At 45.1% G+C, this 21,404-nt stretch overlaps 1 protein-coding gene across 5 annotated transcripts in view; it reads left to right on the plus strand.

The window, feature by feature from the left end:
• NELL2 (neural EGFL like 2) overlaps positions 1–21,404 on the plus strand; it is a 1,115,698-nt gene that overhangs the window by 1,070,385 nt on the left and 23,909 nt on the right. For all 5 annotated transcript variants that reach the window (XM_078674276.1, XM_078674273.1, XM_078674277.1 and 2 more), the window contains one exon: positions 8,712–8,936. In XM_078674276.1, the coding sequence (XP_078530402.1) occupies positions 8,712–8,936 (225 nt within the window). The remainder of the gene's footprint in view (positions 1–8,711; positions 8,937–21,404) is intronic.

Raw genomic sequence — 21,404 nt, forward strand, 5'->3', positions numbered from 1 at the left:
CGTTTGTAGGGCTATGAGAGATAAGCTGTTACGGCAAAATCTACAAATTGAGTTTGTAAAGCGCGAGCTCAAGCTATCAGGCAAGAAATTATCGCGAGTTGATGACATGCAGTACCTTGAGAGAAGACAATCAGTCTATTTTATGTTTAACTCATGGCAAAAGGAAGTAGGGTACCCGTATGTGGATGCACTACTTAATCGTTGAATTAGAAGAGAATTATTAAGACTAAATATCGGCATTAACCCCTGCTATATCAATTGAAGGATATAAGTGGTCATGATTGATCCTGACGGACATATATGGCTTAAGTACGAAATGCAATGTTTTGCATAATTTATTGGATTGTCTAAAAGTTTTAATTGCACGAAAAACATTTTTATGTCCAATTTTTATAAAATATGGCATTTGAAAATGTGCACAGGCTGAGAAAGTTTTAACTGAAATGTGGTTTTTGGATGTAGAATGTGCTATAGGAAGGTTTATGACTGTGGTTAAAAAGGGTTTTATGTGTATATAGGTTAGTAATGTACAGCTAATTTAAGATGATAGTGTTTATCACATGAAATGGGATGACGACATAAACAAGTGAAATATTTTATAGGTAGATTGATAAGACTATATATAACAAAAGGTTTGATGCTGTTATTTATTATGATGTAAGTTTACAAAGTTGATATGATTGTATATGATATGTGTTTAAATTGTATATATGTGTTTAAATTGTGTATGATATGTGTTTAAGGACCAATGGTCTACATAAACATTTTCTTTACTGACTGATATCCGGGACAAATCCGACACTCTGTTTCAATTGTAGTCTGGTACCTTTTAAGAGAGCATTCCATGAACTTAAATGAAAATGGCACAATACCCTCAATTACATAGATAAAAAACCTGCATCACTCCAAGAAACTAAACAAATAAAATCAACCTTTTACGTATATAAAATGGAATCAGCCAAACACTTCTCAAGATATGTATGGCTCACTTGCTTTATTTTTTTAAAGCCAAATCGTTGCTATCCAGAATTCCTTCTCCTTCACTAATGTAGTGAGCCCACTCCCCACCATCCCACAATCAAATGACTTTTCTGGTCTCAAAGAATGTGTCCCCATCTTATCTCCTGAAATGCTTAGTCTCATGACCAGAAGTAAATTTGGTACACCCTTGGATCCATGCTCTCCTTTAATCCTTAATCTAGGAGCTGTTATGATCGCCCCTGTTCTTTGTCAGAGTTTCAAAATGTGCAATGCAGACCCCAGTATTCTAGTGAACTATAGACCTAATTCACTGCTTCTAGCATGTGTAAAGATGCAGGAAATGCATATACACCCTCGACTGTCACTGTATCTAGAAAACAACAAAATGTTGGATGTATTACAGTTTGGTTTCCAGGACTCCTACCAACCCTCCCTACCCCCACCCCCCACAGCGCGGAAACCGGTCATCCTACAGTGTCAGAACATCTCACTAAATTATGGACAATGGTGGAACAGCTGCCCTCATTTTGTTAGATTTGTCGGCAGCATTCACCTCTATATTTCACAAAGTCCTAATTTCATAGGCTAGAGACATGGGGGCTGGAGGGTCTGCTCTTGACTGGGTCTCCAATTTCCTCACAAATAGGTCCCAATCAGTGTGTCTTCCTTCTTTTCTCCAGATTTGGTTCTTTTGGGTTGTGGGCTGCCACAGGGGTCATCCTTGAGCCCTATGCTCTTTAACATTTTATGACTCCTCTGCAGTCCTTTTCCAAGGCTTCTGGTTTGGAAGTGTTATCTTATGCAGGCGATACGCAATTTATACTTTCTCTTGCAAACAATTACAATTCAGGAAAACTTAGCGTCAGGCAATGTCTGATAGTATAAGAATATCCTTCAAAACTGAATACGGGCAAAACTGAACTACTGATATTCAGGAAAAACAAAGAATTCTAGAATGATCTTTGGTGGCAATCTGAGCGTGGCTCTCCCCTCTCCTGCTGAAACTGTCAAAAATATAAGTCTTAAATTCAAAAGTCAGCTCTCCTTTAAACATCAGATTGTCACAGTCACATTCCTTTGTTTCAGGTTACTAATAATTCTCCGCAAGGTGTTAGATTTTCTCCCTCCTAGGGCTAGGGAAACTGTGATCCATGCTGTTATAACTTTGAGGCTGGATTACTCGAACTCTCTTGCCCTAGGTCTTCCCAAGAAACTCATAAACAAACTTCAATCAGTGCAGAATTCGGAAGCCAGACTCCTACTCCACCTTGTCAGACACTGTTACATTTCAGCTAAACTGAAGGACCTACACTGGATACTGATGGAAAAGAGGATTCACTTCAAACATCTGACTAATATTTACAGAGCCTCTATATTTTTAGTCCACATAGTCTGCATAAACTATTTACGTTCTTCTTGCTTGACATACCTCTGAGATCCTCTGCTACCTTATCTATCCTCCCTCCAGAACTCCGTACAATACAGAGAGGAGAACCCTCGGCAGAAGTTGCAGGAGAAAAATGATGGAACACTCTTTCTCTCACTCTTCACGCAAAACCTGTCTTTTTATTAGTAGCTAGTTTCCTCAGTGTTATTGCTATGAGTTCTTCTGCCTTCGCGCTCCCGTCCTGCTTTTTTGAGATTATAGTGCCTGGTAGCTCTTTCTTGAGCATTAGTTGCGCTCTATAAATCAAATCGTAAATCAAATAAAATCTGCTATTATCCATCAGAGTTATGCTTTTGTGATTGGAAAATGACTTGTTTTCCCAGTAGGTTGTACAATGGTAATTCTAGTGGCCATCCTGCCTTATCTTTTTTAATACCCTGGCCAGACATACTATAATTTGCACAGTCCTGGCCTGCTTTAAAATCAGTTGTGCTGCATTGCACGAATGATAAAAAAAAGGTGCAGCACTATATTTAGTAAGAACTGCACGCCCATCAGCTGTTCTTGCAATAAACATCTGTTTCAGCCCAGTGCTAAGCATCAAGTAACTTTTGCTCAAGTACAAACGTCACGATGCCTTGTGTGGCATTTGTACTTGAGGCAGACCTTCAAGTACACATTTCAATATAAGGCCAACCGTCAAAGGATAAGGTTTTCTGTAAATTACACATATTAAGAGTAGGAATATCACACTTTTTTAGCAGATCTTCCTTCGCATGAAAATCTATTTATAATTGCACTATTCTTGCCCAGCTGCATCTTCTTTGCATAAAATATGGTTGCCCTCCTCAACACAAAGCTATTTTAGCATCACTCTCATGTCAACTTTCGGCACCAAATTGATTCTAGGGGCAAAAGTTGGCTCTGTCATTTGTGCAACTTTGTACCTCCATGTGCCCTGCAACATTTTGTGCTAACATATTAATTAAGCTGTCCCCATGTGCTGCTTTTCATATTCAAAAAGAGAAACCGCAGTACAATGAATATCTAACTGAAAAATAGTAAACATAAATAATATAGAAATATAGCCATAATAATATATAAAGTTTAAATATATATGTTGTAAACATATAGTCTATACAGTAGATAGCCAACAAATAGTCATATAGAGACCCTGGGGCATATTATCAAGGGATTTATCTCCGCTTTTTTGGCTTTAAAGGCCAAGAAAGTGGAGATAAAATTATCTCCCTATTACCTAGCTGTCGCTAACACCAGTTAGTGACAGCTAGTAGGAGATAGCGACCATCTTGGGCCCCGCTATGCATGTCAGAGATATTTATCACTAATGACATGCAAAGTGGGCGTGCCAAGATGTTAGCGACTGGAAATAGTCGCTAACATCGCTATCTCCTATTACCAACTAAGCGCGAATATCTCCAAAAGCTAACACCTGCCCTGAGCAGTTCTTAGCCATGTTATCCAATGGGTGGTGGATAACATGGCTAAGAGCATTAGCTCGGTAATGCATGAATATCGCTGACTTTACAGCGATATTCATGCATTTCGGCCGATTTTTATCGCTTAGGAGATAAACCTTGATAATAGCAAGGCTCCTAAGCGATAAAAATCGCCGCAACACGGCGATAAAATTATTGCCGCTAAGCCAACATAGCGATAATTATCGCTAGTTGTTGGTAATATGCCCCCCTATCCCTCACTAAATTACTGCCGGTGAAATGTGGAACTACTTGAATATTAGGACGTTTCTCAAAGTTCAGATCAGATTTTTCCTTTGCTATTGCACTACCTTCAAATGATTTATTTTTGCCATTTTATTAAAATGTTGGAATTAAAATCATTTTAGGTGAATGCAACATATTCTAAGATCTTGGAATTATCCAGCTGAGAATATATTTTGAATGATACATATAATTGTGACACTGAGGTATTGCCTGACCCTGCTCTGTACATTTATCAATACAAAGTGTCCAACATTGTCAAAGATCCAGAGTTACACACTTCTGGTGCTTACTATGTTAACATTTAAGTTTTTCGTTCATAATATAATGTTAGTAAATAAAATGATCCGTGGAATATTATATATACTGTCTTTCTGTTAACTTATCCGTCCCCCGGCTTGACTTTCAATTGTAAATTCATCTCTCGCTGTCCATTGGCAGGAGGGGGTCACACAATGACCTGCCTAATGAATATTAGACAGGACACAATTTGAGCCCGTCGTGATTGGCTGCAAACGGGCCAGACCTCTGCTCCTGCATTTGCATTCTCAGACAGCAGTCATGTTTTTAGGTTTTGCCTAGCAATGCGTACGAAGTACGCATGCGCTAGCAAAACCTCTTGAGTTCTATGTCGGGTGATGACCCGCCTCTGTCTATCATTGGCTAGCTCCATAAATGGAGGCTAGCCATTGGGAGACAGGCTGTCAATCGCGCTTTCTCTTGAAAACGCGATTCGGGGGCGTTTCTGGTGCTTTTTTTAAGCCCCGCCCCTTTGTCCCGGGAAGCGCTGCGATTGGCTGCCGGCCCGGGACACCCCCGTGACGTCATTCCCGGGCCGCGCTGTGATTGGCTGCCGGCCCGGGACACCCCCGTGACGTCAGCCAATCACAGCGCGGCCCGGGACCTGACTTGTTTTTTTTAGCCGTCTCTCTCCCGCCCGCCCACTGTCCGTGTTCGATGCCTTCGGGTAAAGTCCGCCTCCTGGGAGCAGTCCGGTGAGTTTTAAAGTTCTCCGTGTCCCTCCTCCCGCCGTCCCCCCTCCCGCTCTCCCCCCTCCCGCTCTCCGTGTGGTCTTGTCTTCCTCCCGGAGCCTGGTAATGAAAGCCTAAGCAGTCCGGTGAGTTTTAAAGTTCTCCGTGTCCCTCCTCCCGCCGTCCCCCCTCCCGCTCTCCCCCCTCGTGGTCGCACTTTGATTCCAGCAATGTAAATAGGGGGCTTGGCTGAGGACTATCCAAGGGGGCCTTATGGGCAGTAATTTAGATTGGTGCAGTTTGGATTAGACGAGTGCCTGGTCTGCGGCTGAATTGAAAGTATCTCAAATGAGAGGGGTATGGATGACAGGGGTATGGCTGAGAATGTAGCAGCGATTCAAAGGAGATGTTTGTAATTTAATTAAGTGCTGGTTACAGGAGAAGGATAAATGCGATTGTGGTTCAGCTGAGAGTGCTTTACATGAGTGTGACTTGGCCGAGAGTGGCTTCGATGAGTGCGGTTTGGGTTAGATGAGCAGTGGTTCGGAGGAACGGGATTGAGGTGTGACTGAGAGTTGTTTACATGAGTGCTGTTTAGTTACACGCAACCTCCGATCTTCACCCCCGCCACGGCGCCTCAGATGTGGTGCTGACATCACATTCCTCCAAGCGCATTCCTGGCCCGTGCCTCCGGGGCACTGTTTTTGAGTTGAGCTCTGGCCCAGTTAGATTTCTGTAATTGGCAGGGCTCGCCGGAGAATAGGAACAGAGAAGTCTTTAAATCAACACCACATTTCGGAATACTACTCCCTCTGTCCTCCTCCTCCGGCGCTGGCTTCAGCTCCGCCCCGGGCCGCAGGGATGGGGGCTGTGGGACCCCCGCACTCCCCCGTCTGAGAGCATCTCCGAGTCTCTCTGTCTCTCTCATACACACGCCGTGCTCTGTCTTCTCTGTCTGCCTCGGTGTTTCTCCGTGGCTCACTCGTCCCCTCGCACTCTCTTAGTCTTAACCCTTCCTCACCCTGTCTCTCTGTGGCCGCCCCTCTCCGCTCCTCTCCTTCGCCAAGGCCCTCCCGCTCCTCTTTTTTAATGCTTTTCTTATCTGTCTCTTTCTCCCCTCGGTGCCCCTCTCTCTCTTTCCCCGCCCTCCGCCACTCCCTCTCTGCCCGCCCCTCTCACCCTTGCGCTGTCGTTTTCCTTCTCTTCTTGTTGCTCGCTCTCCCTTCTTGCTCGCTGCCGCCTGTCTGCCCCTTCCTCACTTTATTTATTTATTTATGCATTTTTATATAGCGCGGACTTTACCCGAAGGCGTCAGAGCGCTTCACATAGATGACCTCACTGTCAGTCCTGGCGCTCTGCACACTCTCCCCTCCTTCGCCCCAACCGACCTCCTTCTCACTGTCCCTCACTCTCTTCCTAGTTCTCGGTTCCTGCCCCTCACACTGTGCCCTGCTGCCCGAGCACCGCAGGGGGCACAGACAGGCACGGCATGGGGGCATGACCGGATACTGCACGGGGCACGAACTGTCAGCATGGGGGCACGGACTGGCACAACACGGGGGCACGGACTGGCACCGCAGGGGGCACTGACCGGTACAGCACTGGGGCACGGACCGGTACAGCATGGGGGCACGCAGGGGGCACGGACAGGCACAGCAAGGGGCATGACCGGATACTGCACGGGGCACAGACCGGTACAGCATGGGAGCACAGACAGGCACAGCATGGGGGCATGGCTGGATACTGCGCGGGGCACGGACTGACACAGCATTCGGCCACGCACTGGCACAACACGGGACACGCACAGCATGGGGGCGCAGACTGGCACAGCATGGGGCATAGAAAGACAGTGCACAGGGGCGTAGGCAGGCGCTGGATGGATTCATTATCAGGCAGTGCACAGTGGCATGTAAAGGCAGGGTACAGGGGGATAGACAGGCACTGCATTGATACATGTCAGGCACTGCATTGGCATGGAAAGGCAGTGCACAGGGCCGTGAGGAGGCACTGCAATGATACATTGTCAGGCAGAGCACAATAGCATGCGAAGGTAGTGCACAGGGGTGTGGGCAGGCAATGCATTGATACATTGTAAAGCTGTACACAATGGCATGTAAGGTCAGGGGCTAGACAGGCCCTGCATGTGCACAGCAACGTGGGCAGGCACTGCATTGAATCATCGTCAGTGCACAGGGCGTGAGCAGGCGCTGCATCGATACATTGCACACTAGAGTATTAAAGGGCTGCTGAGACCCAGAGATGCTGTTGTGACCAGGTTATGAAGGCACCTAGAAGGCCAGAGTCAAACAAGCAGACCGTGGGCACCCAAAAAATGCCATTGCAATAGAAAACTCTATCATAAATTGCTCTTACAATAGTGGAAAATCTGCCAGAATGGCGCATTTACCACCGCAGGAAAGGAGCATTGCGAGGGCCGTCCGTGCAACATGCAGTGAGAAAATACAAGCTCAGGAGTGTGTGAGTTTTTGCAAACATTTTCCAAACTGTTTGACCATCCTAGAAGTGGGCGGATGGATGAGTGGGCGGATGGATGAGTGGGCGGATGGATGAGTGGGCGGATGGATGAGTGGGCGGATGGATGAGTGGGCGGATGGATGAGTGGGCGGATGGATGAGTGGGCGGATGGATGAGTGGGCGGATGGATGAGTAGGTGGAAGGATGAGCGGATGGATGAGTGGGTGGATGGATGGATGAGTAGGTGGAAGGATGAGTGGATGGATGAGTAGGTGGAAGGATGAGCAGATGGATGAGTGAGAGGATGGATGAGCGGGTGGAAGGATGAGCAGATTGATGAGTGGGCGGATGGATGTGTGAGCAGATGGATGAATAGGTGGAAGGATGAGTGGATGGATGAGTAGGTGGGCAGCTGGAGGGAGGGACGAGGGAGCGGATGTATGATGAGGTCGGCGGGCGCCTGCTTTGATAGATGAGTGGGTACCGGAATGGTCAAGTGGGCAGCTGGGTGGGTGAATGAAGAGATTGGCAAGCGCATGCGTAGATAGATGAGCGGGTGGATCAGTGGCTGGGTGTTCAGATGGGTTAGATGAGTGGTTGAATTTGCTATTGTAAATGACAATGCCATTTATGTTAAAAAAAAACAAATAAAAATAATGTCAAGAGCAATGCCAATAGCTCTAACTTTAACAAAGGCAAAACCATTGCATTGTAAATGCTTGTTTAAAGAAGCCTCCGACCCATTAAAGGGGACAGGTGCTGCATTAAAAAAACGTGTCGGTGTTATGGAAGACATGGATTCCTCTGCAACACTGCCTGCTCCTTCTAACGCCATCAAACATGATTTTCAAATTACGGTCTCAAATCTTTGATATATACCCTTACAACTCTTAAACAGGAGTTAGCTGCCTCTTTCACGCTCCCTGCTGTTTAGGCTTCAAAACGGCTCACATAAGCCTTTCTGACTCGTGAAAAGGATTTTGTATGTTATGGGAAATCTCCTTTGCGGTGCAATCGCTGCGATTTTTTTTTTTAACTCCTAGGGTTTGCAATCACAAATATGCGTTCCTCATACGTCCTGGCTCAACCCATGAAATGTGCTGCACGAAAAATTGTTCACAATGATAATGAAAATCTTTTTGCGTTTAATTTCAGCAAGGGGAAGTTGACTGCTGGCCATTGCCCTGTCCCACAGTTGAATGTGAATTCAGTGTGCTCCACGAGGGTGAGTGCTGCCCGCGCTGTGTCATAGACCCTTGCCAAGCAGACACCATCCGTAATGACATCACGAAGACGTGCGTTGATGAGATAAATGCAGTGCGCTTCACAGGATCGTCTTGGATCAAGCACGGCACGGAGTGCACGCTCTGTCAATGCAAGGTAAGGCACGCCTTCTCTGTGACGCAACCAATAACAGACTGTAAATGCAGGGACATTGTAAGGATTTTGGGAGCCCTGGGCCAAACGTATTGTTGGGGACCCTTTTCGAATAGCTTTGAATTTATGATCCAGTTTCAGATATGTTATGCCCTCTTTGGCCATGTCACTGACCGTGCCCAGACACACTGTTCCACATTCTAAACGTGTTTACAACTAATACTTATGGGTGTTGCATGAAACACATCACTCACATTGAAAATAAATTAAAGGAAAACTGTATTTGAAACTATCTGTTTATTAATTTTTCAAGGTTATCAGGGCAAGACACTGCAGAATAGAGCTAACTCTAAAGGGGTGGGGGGCTGAAAGGCTGTGGGCCTGGGCCAGAGTCCACTTTGCCTATGCCTTTAAACGTCTCTGTAATGAGCATACTTTTATGAACACTAAAAGTGAGTGCGTCAGCACCTGTTTCACACGCCTACCTAAAATCCACACGATGCACAGCGCATATTTGTACGTATTTTTGTATACCTTGATTTAAGAGTGTTAAATTCACGGTTTGTCGACTGTCTAGACCTCACAATGGTATTTGACCTTTTATGTATTGGAATATCTATCTACAACAGGCATGGGTGAATTTTACGATATTTCTTAGCATTTGTATAACTTGGTAGCTTTCACGTTGTACTAGTATGCACTTTTGTTACCCTGAGCACTGACATGTGGCAGTGTGGGCAGTGGTAGCTATCATGAGCAACTCAACTCAATAGCCTGTGGGAAAAGTGTGCTATTTTTCAGTTGTATCATTGCTGTACTGCACAGATGGTCTCAGGGACAATTAAAATATGCAGTATCATCTTTCCGTCTGTGGCAGCCAAATTAACTAAGGCCTCACTGGGTGTTCTCGAGGGCTCACGGAAATTGATGAACGCATATCTATTTTGTGTCTAACAATTTTCAGTTGCTTTCCAATCCTCTGCCACAATCATCTACTAAAATGCTAACTGTAATACACAGAATGTCACTTACCAATTTGTGACCTGGGCAGTAAAGACAGGCTTGAGTTCAAGCTCACAAATGGAATCATTGCCCCCTTATGCCAAGAATTGCGTACAATATACTAGTACCTGAATTATTTCATTGACACCATCCAAAATGGTTAGGGGACCCATATTTATAACGGTACCTCTAGAATGTCAGGAAAATATGGAGCATCAGCATTGTGGTCTGTTTACTCCATATGCCAATAATTACCTCCAGTATGCCAGGGCCTGAGGCAGAATTATAAGCATAACACACACTCTCATACAGGTTGCACTTTCACTCATCCACTCACTTATGTGCACTCACTTTTACGCTCACTCACTCGCAGTCTGACTCTCCCTTACTGTCACTTATACACACTCACTTTGACTCCTTCGCTCAGCTCACAGTTTGGCTCTTCTGGCTCACTTCCCTGTCATGACGAACGTAAGGATATACAATTCCTAAGGAGGGGGAGGGGAGGAAGGGAGGAAGGAAGGGGTTTGAAGTTGTAGGTACCAAGTGTTCCCAATGGCGAAAAAAGGCTAAAGATGTAATAGCTCCAATTAGGAGCACAAGCCCTCATACACCCCAAAGGGTTTTATCCTTCATCATCGGGCAGCTCCTTGTTGGGCTGGCGCTGCAATGCCCTACGGGCCCCGCAAGGGGACTCTGTGCCGGAGGTCTTCTCTGGTTCCCAATGTGAAGCTAAGAAGTGGTGTTGGGGCATATGTGTGGTGAGTAGAAAAGGGGAGCAAAAAGTGTGGTTTAAAAAATAGCTATGGGACTCCAAAAAACCATTTTATTCGCTGGGTTCCTATGCTATAAATAAAAACAACAAACTGGAAAGTCGTGGCTGAAGATGGAATATTATAGCCGCTTAAGCTCAGGGTGATGTGTGTGGGGTGGAGGTGGTCGACATGTTTCATGCCCTAAATCGACCAGTCGGATCTTTGCATTAATTCAGGACCGGGGGATCCTCATCTATTCTAGAGGGGACGGTATGTGTATTTATAATGAAGGTCCCGTCCCCTGTAGTATGGACTCATGTGGTAGTCCTGTGTGGAATTGAAAAGGTTGGTAAAACGAGGTAAAGTGAGGTCTACCTTCTGGAAAACACCTAGAAGGGGGATTGGGTGGTTTGGCCCCAGCCTTGACGTCCAGAATGCTCGAAATATGGTGATGGAGGAAGCACTCAGCTTGAAGTCCTCCGAACTGTGGGACCTACCTGCGTCTGGCCCTGTCACTCACTCTCACTCACTTTCACTCACACCCAATCACCCTAAGTCACTCACTCACACTCATTCAATCTCAACATTCACTTGCATTTACTCTTAATTTACTCTCAGTCTCACTTATTCTCAATCTGATGTTCCAATTCTCACTCAGTTTCACTCACCTACCAGTTACTCACTCACTAATTTTCACTAACACACACATATACATACGCTCTCAACAACACACGCACACTTGCTTGCAGATTACTTTCTTTTTGTCAAAACTTTCTTTGTTGGAGTTTTAAAATCACATCATTACAGCGCATATTAGTACGATCCCCACAGCATTGTACACAATATCTAATGGAAGGTACAGTGTCTACTGTCTGCTGGGTTATCATACTACTGAGCAAATTATCGCTACCTACCGCTGTACATAAAACAATAAGTCCATGTTTCAACCAATACCACCCCTCCCTCCACCCCGTCACTCCTAAACAAACGGCACATTGGAGTAACATTTCGTGTTCAAGGCTACAACTGTTGTATGTAGTCTGTGTCTATCACCAGATGGTGTCATGTCCATAAAAGGGGGGTTACAGTTCCTCAGTGATCAGCTAAAGAGTAATTATTAGAATTGAAAGAGATGGAGTGACCTCGTGCATTTTGGACATGCACACAGAGGGAGACCTCTAGAGAGATACGTTACCAACGGACCCTAAATATATTAAACATTTTTTACGTTATCAGAGTGGATGTCTGCCATATTCTCCATCGTGAGAGCTTGCCATAGTCGGGCCATTGTGTCAGTGAAGCTGCTTCTGTCCATTTCCAGGCGGACGCTACTGACAGTTTTGCTGACCAAGACACTGCCATAGTATGGAGTGGTCACCCACATTTTGATGTTTAAGGGAATCATCTCTTAGGCCCAAAAGTGTGAAACTTGGATCATCTGGCATTGGGTAGTCCAGAATGCCATTATTATAGGCTAGTATTTCAACCCAGAATGGGCGGATCATAGGAGAGTCCCACTAGATGAGCCTATAATGCCCCAGCATGCCATAACTCCCCCAGCATGCCAGGGCCTGCTGGCATCCTGGAGGGGTTTGTAGAGTCTGAAGCATTGGGAAATATTTTTCTCAGTTTGGTAGAGTAGAGGTACCAATCATATAGTACTTTATAGTGGGCCTCCCATATCCCTAGTGAACGGTTGAACCTAGGTATGTCTCTCCAAAGCCTGCCCCACTGCGCTTCAGAATTAGAACTACTAAGTTCCTGTTCCCAAAAACCCATGTGTCGTGGCTGAGGTGTAATGAGTGTTGAGAGCAATAAGAAGTAGAGAAAGGACACACACTCCTGAGAGCCAATCTGCATTTCACAAAACGTTCAATGGGATTGAGTTCTCTAGTGGCTGCCACACATGTGCCTGGGTTCAGGACCCAGTGTCTAAGTTGTGTACAGTAATAGTGTTCTGACACCAGAAATTGGATGTCCTGTTGACAGTGCTAGAAGGTGAGGATATTGTTGTGTAGGAGGTCTGAAATGGCAAGGCAGCCCCCCTTCACTCCATGCATAAAAGGTTCCTGGTTTCATAGCTGGGGGGAACTTTCATTTATAGTGAATCAGTGCGAAGGAGTAGGGGAAGGTGGTCCATGCTGCTGTGTGGTTAATCTCATCCCAAACTCTAAGGGTAGTCTTTGTGGGAGTACTGAGATAGGCATTGAGTGGTCAGTCTGCTTTAGGCTCCCACAGGAGTTCCCAGCTATATCTTCCAGTCACTGCCCTATCCATGTGGAGCCAGATGAGTTCAGCCCTTTCATGTTCCAGGTAAGTGTAGTGACCACCATTATTAATCAACCAGTGGGGCCCTCTGCTCTGCTGCTTTTGAGTGGGTCGTGGTCAGTAACAGTCCTCCCATCCGCTCCAGTTTGTCTAGCCCTCTGTGTTTGAATGCCCTTCCCTTCCCTCATCAAAGCAAATGTATTTGACCGTTCCCATGTGCCAGTAAATTTAAACAAAATCTCCAAAACAAAACCAAAAACACAAACAAATGGGAAGTGAAGATCCCAGCAAAACCATTTGCTCGATAGGGAAGTACATCGGAGAAGACGTATAGGTCAATATCCACTAGAGCAAGCTAGATGTCGCCTAAAAGAGTCAAGGTACAGTGAAATCTACTAATACTCTTATAGTGGCTTCGTGTACAGATAGGTACACCCAAGTAGTGTTTATAAGTCCCCTCTATCAGGCCTCCCCCCAGTAGAAACAGTGTGAGCCAGCATAGCTATAAATCAGAGTGTTGCCTACAAATACAAAAGTAAGGCTAACAGCCAAGTCATAATTAGTCTCATCCTGTGGACGTGCTGGGTGTGAGGTTTTTAGATTCATGTGCATCATCATTTTCGTTGCAAGCACGGGTGAGACTGTGTCTGCCAGGTGCCTCTGTCTCAATTGTCCATTGTGGTTCTGGAGGACCAGTTGCAACATCTCTGCGCTGTTGTGTTTCAGAGAGTGGGAGACCCAGCACATTCACCGCCTCAGAAAGGATGGAAACATGATGATTCTTGTTATGGTAGCTGAATGCAAGACCAACGGATTAGGCCATCTGTGCTTTATGTTGTCTTGCCGTAGCTTTTCTGTGACAGGGCAGAACTGCATGTGGCGTGCCGTGGTGAAGGGGGCTATATATTTGTAGAGAGAACATGAGGGACCTTGAAAGGATATTCCTTGGACTTCCGTGCTGCCTGGAGGATTGCTTCTTTCATTTTAAAAGAGTGAAGATTGGCTAAGGCATCTCATGGCCATTTGTTTCTTCCGGGACTTGGAGGACCAACTCTGTGGACCCTGTTGATTTTGATTTTCATATCGCAGAAGCTTAGGAGTTCCGAGAATAGGCCTGTGACAAATACCTCCAAGTTCAGCCCCTCTGTAAATCCGGTATTTGTAAAGCACAAACTAATCACCTCTAAGGGTCGCAAGGCACTGGGGGCCATTAGGAAGATTAAGTGAGCTATTACACACATGGTGCTAGGCTGAGCTGCCACCGGTGCCAGGAATCGAACCGTGAGCCCCGCCTCCCAGAGTGAGCTGCTCCAGCTGCTGTGCCACACCTCTCCCCTCCCTCATCCAGATTGCGTTGGCGAATGTTGTCCCTCTGTGATCTATTCTCAAGATCTTTGCATTTCAGGATGGCATCTTGTAGTTGTGCATGAAGGTATTTCACCAATTCTTCCATCTGGCAAAAGCCGTGGTTGAGCTCCTGCATTTTAGCTTCTAAATCAAGGGTGCAGGTACCCAGGGAATAAACATCGTGCTGAAGTGACGTTAGTTGAATTTGGATATGAGATCGAAGTGTCTCCAAGGAGATGTTCAAATCAGACATGAGTTCTCCTCGTAGTTCCCTGTTGAAATGCTGCAGAGATGTTAGTAGAGCACCATATTACCTTCTGCACTCCCCTTGAGGGTTCCCCCACATGCCTCCGTTGGTGTGAAGTAGTTAGACACTGTGTTATCTTGAGATTTTTTTAGGTGACATAGAGTCAGTGACTACAGATTCTAGGGACATCCGGAAGCCGGTGGGGGATTCAGAGAAAAGTGTCTTGTGCAGGGGGAGACTGAAATGACTTATGCTCCTAGATTTGTGATGTTCAGGCCAGGGGAAAGGGGTCCTGAGAAGACGTTCCTCAAGTTCTCCTCATGTGCTTCAGCTGTCCCAAACAACGCGGGTAGCCCTCTCCTCTCTCCCCCGCCTATGCCTTAATGCTTCTGTGGCCTCACTCTCAAAACCTCAGAAACAGTCTCATTGAACAGGTGGATTATCCTTAACCTCACTCCCTCCCCATCTTCATGGTAGTTACTTGTCAAAGTCTCATGGTGAGTGAGACCCGCATCCGGTGTCACCCTCCCCAGGCAATATGTGTTTCGTTTCATAGGTTGAAATACATTGTTCCTGTTAGTCCTCATCTGGTCCCCCATTCTGTGTTGACCGTGGAAAACAAGGCGATGTGTGCAGGCCGGGGTACGGCACACAAATGCCCCCAGTGACCAAGTTCTCACTCCGTTCTATTCTACTTGTGGAATTCAGGGACATAAACAAGGAATTCAATCAGGGGCTTTGAATCGGGGGTTGCAGCATCTCCCTACATTACCATTTTGAGGTCAGGCATATTGGGGAAACATCTTGTCCACTTAGTGAAGCTGGGAGGCCATTCTCAAAAAAGCCTTCAGCCAACCCATTCTCCCTTTCTCATCCGCCTCAGGGCATGCAAGGCCTCTCCACTCAATGAACACTCCAGCGATGATCAGGAGCTTTAGTGTGCTTCCGACAGTCCAGCCATCTTGGGATCAGGCAGGTATGATCTCCTCTCTAGCCATTGTGGTCCAGTGTCAATGCTTCAGCCCGTCCTGGGACTCATTGCTCGCCAGATTCTCGATGGTGGTCCCCAGTGGGGGGGGGGGCACAGTTTTTACACTGTCTGTTCCTTGCACTACACTTGCACTACACTGGGCCCACCACCACGAGCCCAATGAAACAGCGTCATGCTGGTGGTTCGGCAACCCACAGTTGTGTCCAGAGACAGGGTGAGTGCTTCAATAGGTCTCCAAACCCTAACTCTGCGTTCCGATTTCCCCCAGGTGGATAAGATTTGGCCACCCTCCGCAATCAAGGTCCGAGGCCAAGTGCACGACTCAACTCCCCTCCACGTGTCCTCCACAATGGGGCCTCACAATGCCTAGGCTGTTTTCAATCACGCCTCATCTAGTCACCTGGGGTGGATCATGCCTTTTAGGTGGTGCGCCCACTTCTAGTTCACCATTATCTCTTGTTACCTCGCACACGAAGACCCATTGCAGACGTACTCCAAAACATTGCTTCCCTATTTGCAGCGGAGCCCTAGTGGATCACATCCACTCAGCCATCTCTGTTGGCCACGCCCCAATAGATGACTTTTAACAGATGTTTTCAAGTTACCTGGCTTCATCTGCCTGCATTGGCCTAAGTTATCACCTCATCTGCTGGTGTATGAACCCTCTGGCAAGCACATAACTCCTTCCCATTTCAGGCTCTGAAGCAGGAAACTGAAAGCTGACATCTGTGCAGTGATTTATCTATTCACTGTGCATACTTCAGTTTATAGTTTTCACTTCACCCTCCCAAATGAAGGTTGAAGTGACAACCTGATTGACAGATAGTTTTGGGGCCTACAGGGCTGATGCCTTAAGTGACATGGTTATCTGTATGTGAGACACTGTACTGCATGATTAATGGTGTGTAACTGTGGTGTATCAATCGCCTAAGGCTAGAGTTGGCATTTCAACAGCCCCAGACATTCCCTCTGATGGCTGGTGCAGGTGCCTCCCTGAGCAGGCACCAGGCATCAGCAATATTCATTGCCAGCTTGACGTTGCTGCTTGACCCTCATAATGAGGGTTGGTGTTTTTTTTAGCAGTGCATCAGTATTGAATAGCACGATAATATGCACCATTGGTACAGTATAGCAAGGGCTTAATTTAAGGAGCTCTGATATCCGTTGGAGTGAGCTGCTGTTGCGTTATCTTATCTACAAATTAAAGTTTTAAACCTAATCTAGGCAGGACCACACATAATGCTTCCCCACCCCTTAAAGAACTCAGGATGCCCCACTGACCACCTCTGACTTTTGGCCCTCACAATTTCTTGGAAATGCTGGCAATTTATTCCAGCAAGCATAAAACAGTCAACATTTTGATTTTGACGATTCTTAATCAAATATTTTATTTTCAGTTTAACAAGAATAACTAATGATATACTAAGTTTAACTGGTTATTCTCCAGAGATCACTTTGCATTGGAAGATCCATTTTGTCTTAATTACCAGAGACCGTACCGATTATTCCATTGTAGAGGGTGTACCTAGCAATAGGTCATGTTACTTAACATATGTTTTACAGAAAATCAAATAAGGAAAAAATTATTTTGTGTCATTTTTGCTTTTTAAGTGCTAATGATCGAAGTACATACATTTGGCTATGCATTTCAATGACAAAAGTAGGTACAAGATTGTTTAAATGTTAGCTGGTTCCTATCTGTGCTTCCTTGTGGAAAGGCTGTGCATTGTTGCTCCTCAGATGAAGTATACTGTACAGGGAAATCCTTCAAACATAGAAAACTAAGCAGGGCAAGGGTCCATCCTAAAACAGAATCCGGATGTAAACAGAGAGTAGGGAGCCTATGTATGGCTGTTCGAAATTAAAAGGAAAGCATAATGAGAAAGTGAGACATGATAAAATGAAAAGGAATAACTGAGACTGGAGCGGAGGAAAAGGTAGACTGGAAGAGTTGATTTGAATAAGGAGCCAGGCAGGATTTTATTCTAGAACATAATGACAGTGCCCATTTGGACATTGTTAGACCTGGTCCTTTTGCAGTGTCTACCAAAGATTGTTGCCTTCTCTTGCTGAACCTGTTTTGTTGGCATTAGGACACTGTCGACTTTACCACTGATAACTGGTGCTAAAGTGCTTGTGCTAAAATAGGCATATACCTAATCAGTAGATTTAATTTACTTCTAAGTCTCTAGTAACTGGTACTACATATATCCAGGTCCTGTAAATAAATGCAACTAGTGGGCCTACAGCACTCATTGTGCCACCCGCAGAAGTAGCCTTTAAGAACGTTTCAGGCCTGCCACTGCAGCCTGAAGTGCAGTATTAAACTGCCACTACGACCCAGGAAAATAAACCATTTGTCACCCCTAAACCTTCTTTTTAATACTTATAAGTCACCCCTAAGATAGGCCCTAAAGGACCAATGGCTGGGTGCATTATATATAAAAAGGAGGACAGGTGTGCTTACATTTTAGATGTCCTCACAGTGAAAACTCCTAAAGAAAATCTTTACTCTTGTGGGGCCTATTTCTCTCATTAACTAACACTGGGTTACCTTATTGCATTTAATAAGTGCTAACTTCACATTGAGAGCAGATAGAGATATGCTGTTTAGATTCAACTTCAATTATATTTATTATCCTCTTTAATGGTAAAGTCAGATTTTAAGTCACAATTCTGAAAATGCCACTTTTAGAAAATTGGCATTTTCTTGTCCAAAATTATTTGTGTCCTCTGCCAGTGTCCTGGGTCATGCTGTTGGGGTTTGTGTATTCATTCCAGACCATTACACAAAAGGGTCTAGGTGTGGGCAAGCAGTCCCATTCTGCCAGGACAGCTGAGGGCAGAGCTGTGTCTTGCCCTACTTACACTTCAAAGGGCTTGCTTCCCACACACAGGAAGAAACCTGACAGTAATCTTTTTTCACCCCAGAATTTTTGGAAGCTTGACAGGAGAAGGGAAAAACTGTCCAGAACCGGATGTGGAGGCAGTATAGTGTATCCCTCCCAATTCAAAAGCTGGCACCAGGTATAAATATTGTACCTCCAGAGCCAATCTTCGGTACCCTCCTCAACCTGTGGACATTACAAGAAAAGGTCTGCCTTGCTCCCCAGAGGACAGCTCCCCTCCTACTAGAGGACTGCCCTGCTGCTTGAGGACTTCCATGACCCGCAGAGGGCTGTCCTGCTGCTTCAGAACTGCCCTGCTCTCTAAGAAGGAAGGCTGGACCTGCTTCCTTCATCACAGGCTAACCTGAATGACTCCAAGGGTAGATTGTCTGACCTTCTGTCTGAGCTACAAGGACGAAACAAGCTCCAGAGGTCTCCTTGCAACAGCCCAGTCTACCTGCTGCACTGAACTTGCATGGACCGGCCTGATCCCTGCTGACCACTGCTGGAGTGAGTTTGTGATAACCAAAAAGTCCCTCCCCAGGTCCTGGACCCTTGGCTGACATCAGTTGAGCTCCTAAGAAGACAGATACAAGCCTGAAGTATTGGGCTCTTTGTAACCATGAAATGGCTTGAATTTACAAGACTTAGCCACTCTAAATGACCACCAATGTGAAGCTCCTATTAACCCCACTCTTCGCACTACAGCGACAGGCAACTCAAGATCTGCACTTTGCACTACAGCAACAACAGCCCTAGGTGCCCTGTAAATAACTGCTGTGACACCCAACTGGCTCTTCGTGCTACTGTGATAACAACCCACACCACCAGCCTGCTCTTTGCATCTGTGATGCTCTCCCTGCTCCTCACAGCCTCCTCCACTATGAAATAAACTCAATGCGCCCGACATTGAGAAGGTAATTTTTCCGCGGGACTAACGTTGTTTCTGTATGCAGTCAAGGAGCTTCACATTGGCAGTCATCGTTGGATCATTCACAGTGTTGAGGAGCCCAACACTTCAGGGCTATTTTGCGAGGTAGAAATGGCAGTTTACACTGCACTAAAAGCTGGCGTGGCAAGCCTAATTCATGTTTTCAAAAAGGATACTTTAGTGGGTGGCACAATGAGTATGGCAGGCCCACTAGTAGCTTTTAATTTGCGGGCCTGGCTACAGTTAGTACCATTCACTAGGGACTTACGACTGAATTACATATGCCAATCAGGTGTAGGTCAATTGTTCCATGTTTTAGGGAGAGGACAGAAGCACTTTAGCACTGGTCAGCAGTGTTAAAGTGCACAAAGAACTAAAGCTAACAAAAACGAATTCAGTTGAAGGCAAAAGGTTTGGGGTGAACTTGCAGAAAGGGCTAAGTACAACACCCTTGTTCAGTTTAACATTTAGGGACTTATTTAAAAGCCCCCTGCAACACTTTTGCGCCGTTGTTGGGTCACTTTTTGTGACGCAGCGGCGGCATAAACAATGCACCATTTGCTGCCTATTAACAACATGAAGTATCTAGGCCGATGCTTCACCTTGTAAACCCCTGCACCACATTATACCTGTGTCGGGTATAATGTATGCAGGGAGGGCGTTCCCACATGAGAAAGCTTTGTAGAAGTGATGCAGTGAAATCTACAAGATTTCACTGCGCCAATTTTACAATGCCACTCCATCAAAACCTTATGCCTGCATGGAGCAGGCGTTATGAGTGACGCAGTGTATTAAGTAAAGGCCTCCCCAAGAATTGCTGGAATTGCATCAGGCTTACAACACAACTCCAGCAATGCATGACTTTTGCTCCGATGGTGGTGCAAGGGTTATTTCCCAGGCGTAAAGAAATTGATGCATAGCTCGTCTAACACAGAGATGTGTCAGTTTATTGTAAATAAGCCCCTTAATATATAATGTTTTTGAAACAAACATCATTTTGAATTCAGACCTCTATGGCTCACGTATTCATTCAGAAAAATAAAGTACAGTAGTCTACTCTGTAGAGTTAACAAAACAGAAACACATATCAAAGTAGAAAATTACAGTACTGTACTTTAAACTGTACTTAAGTAGAGCAAGAGTAAACATGAATAAGAAGCAATATCAATGCAGGATCTGAAGTACGATAATCCTTACAAATCATTGTTAAGTTAGATATATTTTATGGCCTTAATAGTTAACTAAGATGGAGACATAAAATCTAAATGATGGCCTCTCTTAGGCGGCTGATTAAATATTTAAAATGATAATATTGAATAATTTCTTCGTCAAGTTTATGTGCAGAAAACATTGAGATGTAGTCTAAGAATGCCTGGGTAAGAAGAATGCAAAATGAAGTGGTTCAGTAAATTGATTCTCACAATAAATATACTCTGGTGTTTTTTTCCTTTCTAATTAGCAGTTGCTGGAACTCAGTGAGATTGAGCACAACATATTCATAGTGCCTTTTTCAGTTCAATATAGTCATACAGGTTCTACATTGAAGGGGGGTTCAGAGTTCTCCTAGTGCCTTCAAACACAAACACCTTCTACATCCACAGGGTTGCATTATTGTCAAGCATCTACTCTCAGCTGCAGGGACCCCATGATCCAAGAAGTGACTCAAACATTGTCCCATAGCACAACAACCCAAGTTTTCAATAATTAAGAGATTCCCAGGAATTGGAGTTCAGGTGCTGAAGAAAAGACAGACGTATAACAATGGCATCCTCCCTAATGTCATGGTTCTTTCTGCATATACCTGTCTACTTATAGTACAGTCACCTTCTGTCATCTAAAATGAGCCCGGCTACATGTATGAGCTAAGCGGCTTGTTGCCCATTTGAAAATCAAAGAAATAGACATGCCTGTTAAATGCTAGGCAGACTTTAACACAGAACAGTTTTAGGATCAAAACTGTTTTTGCTAGTAACTCCACACAGCAACTGGAAGCTGCTCAATCACAATGGATCAGTAATAAGCACTTCATAGGTTATGTAACA

Source organism: Lissotriton helveticus, chromosome 1_1, assembly GCF_964261635.1.
Source record: "Lissotriton helveticus chromosome 1_1, aLisHel1.1, whole genome shotgun sequence".
Lineage (NCBI taxonomy): Eukaryota > Metazoa > Chordata > Amphibia > Caudata > Salamandridae > Lissotriton > Lissotriton helveticus.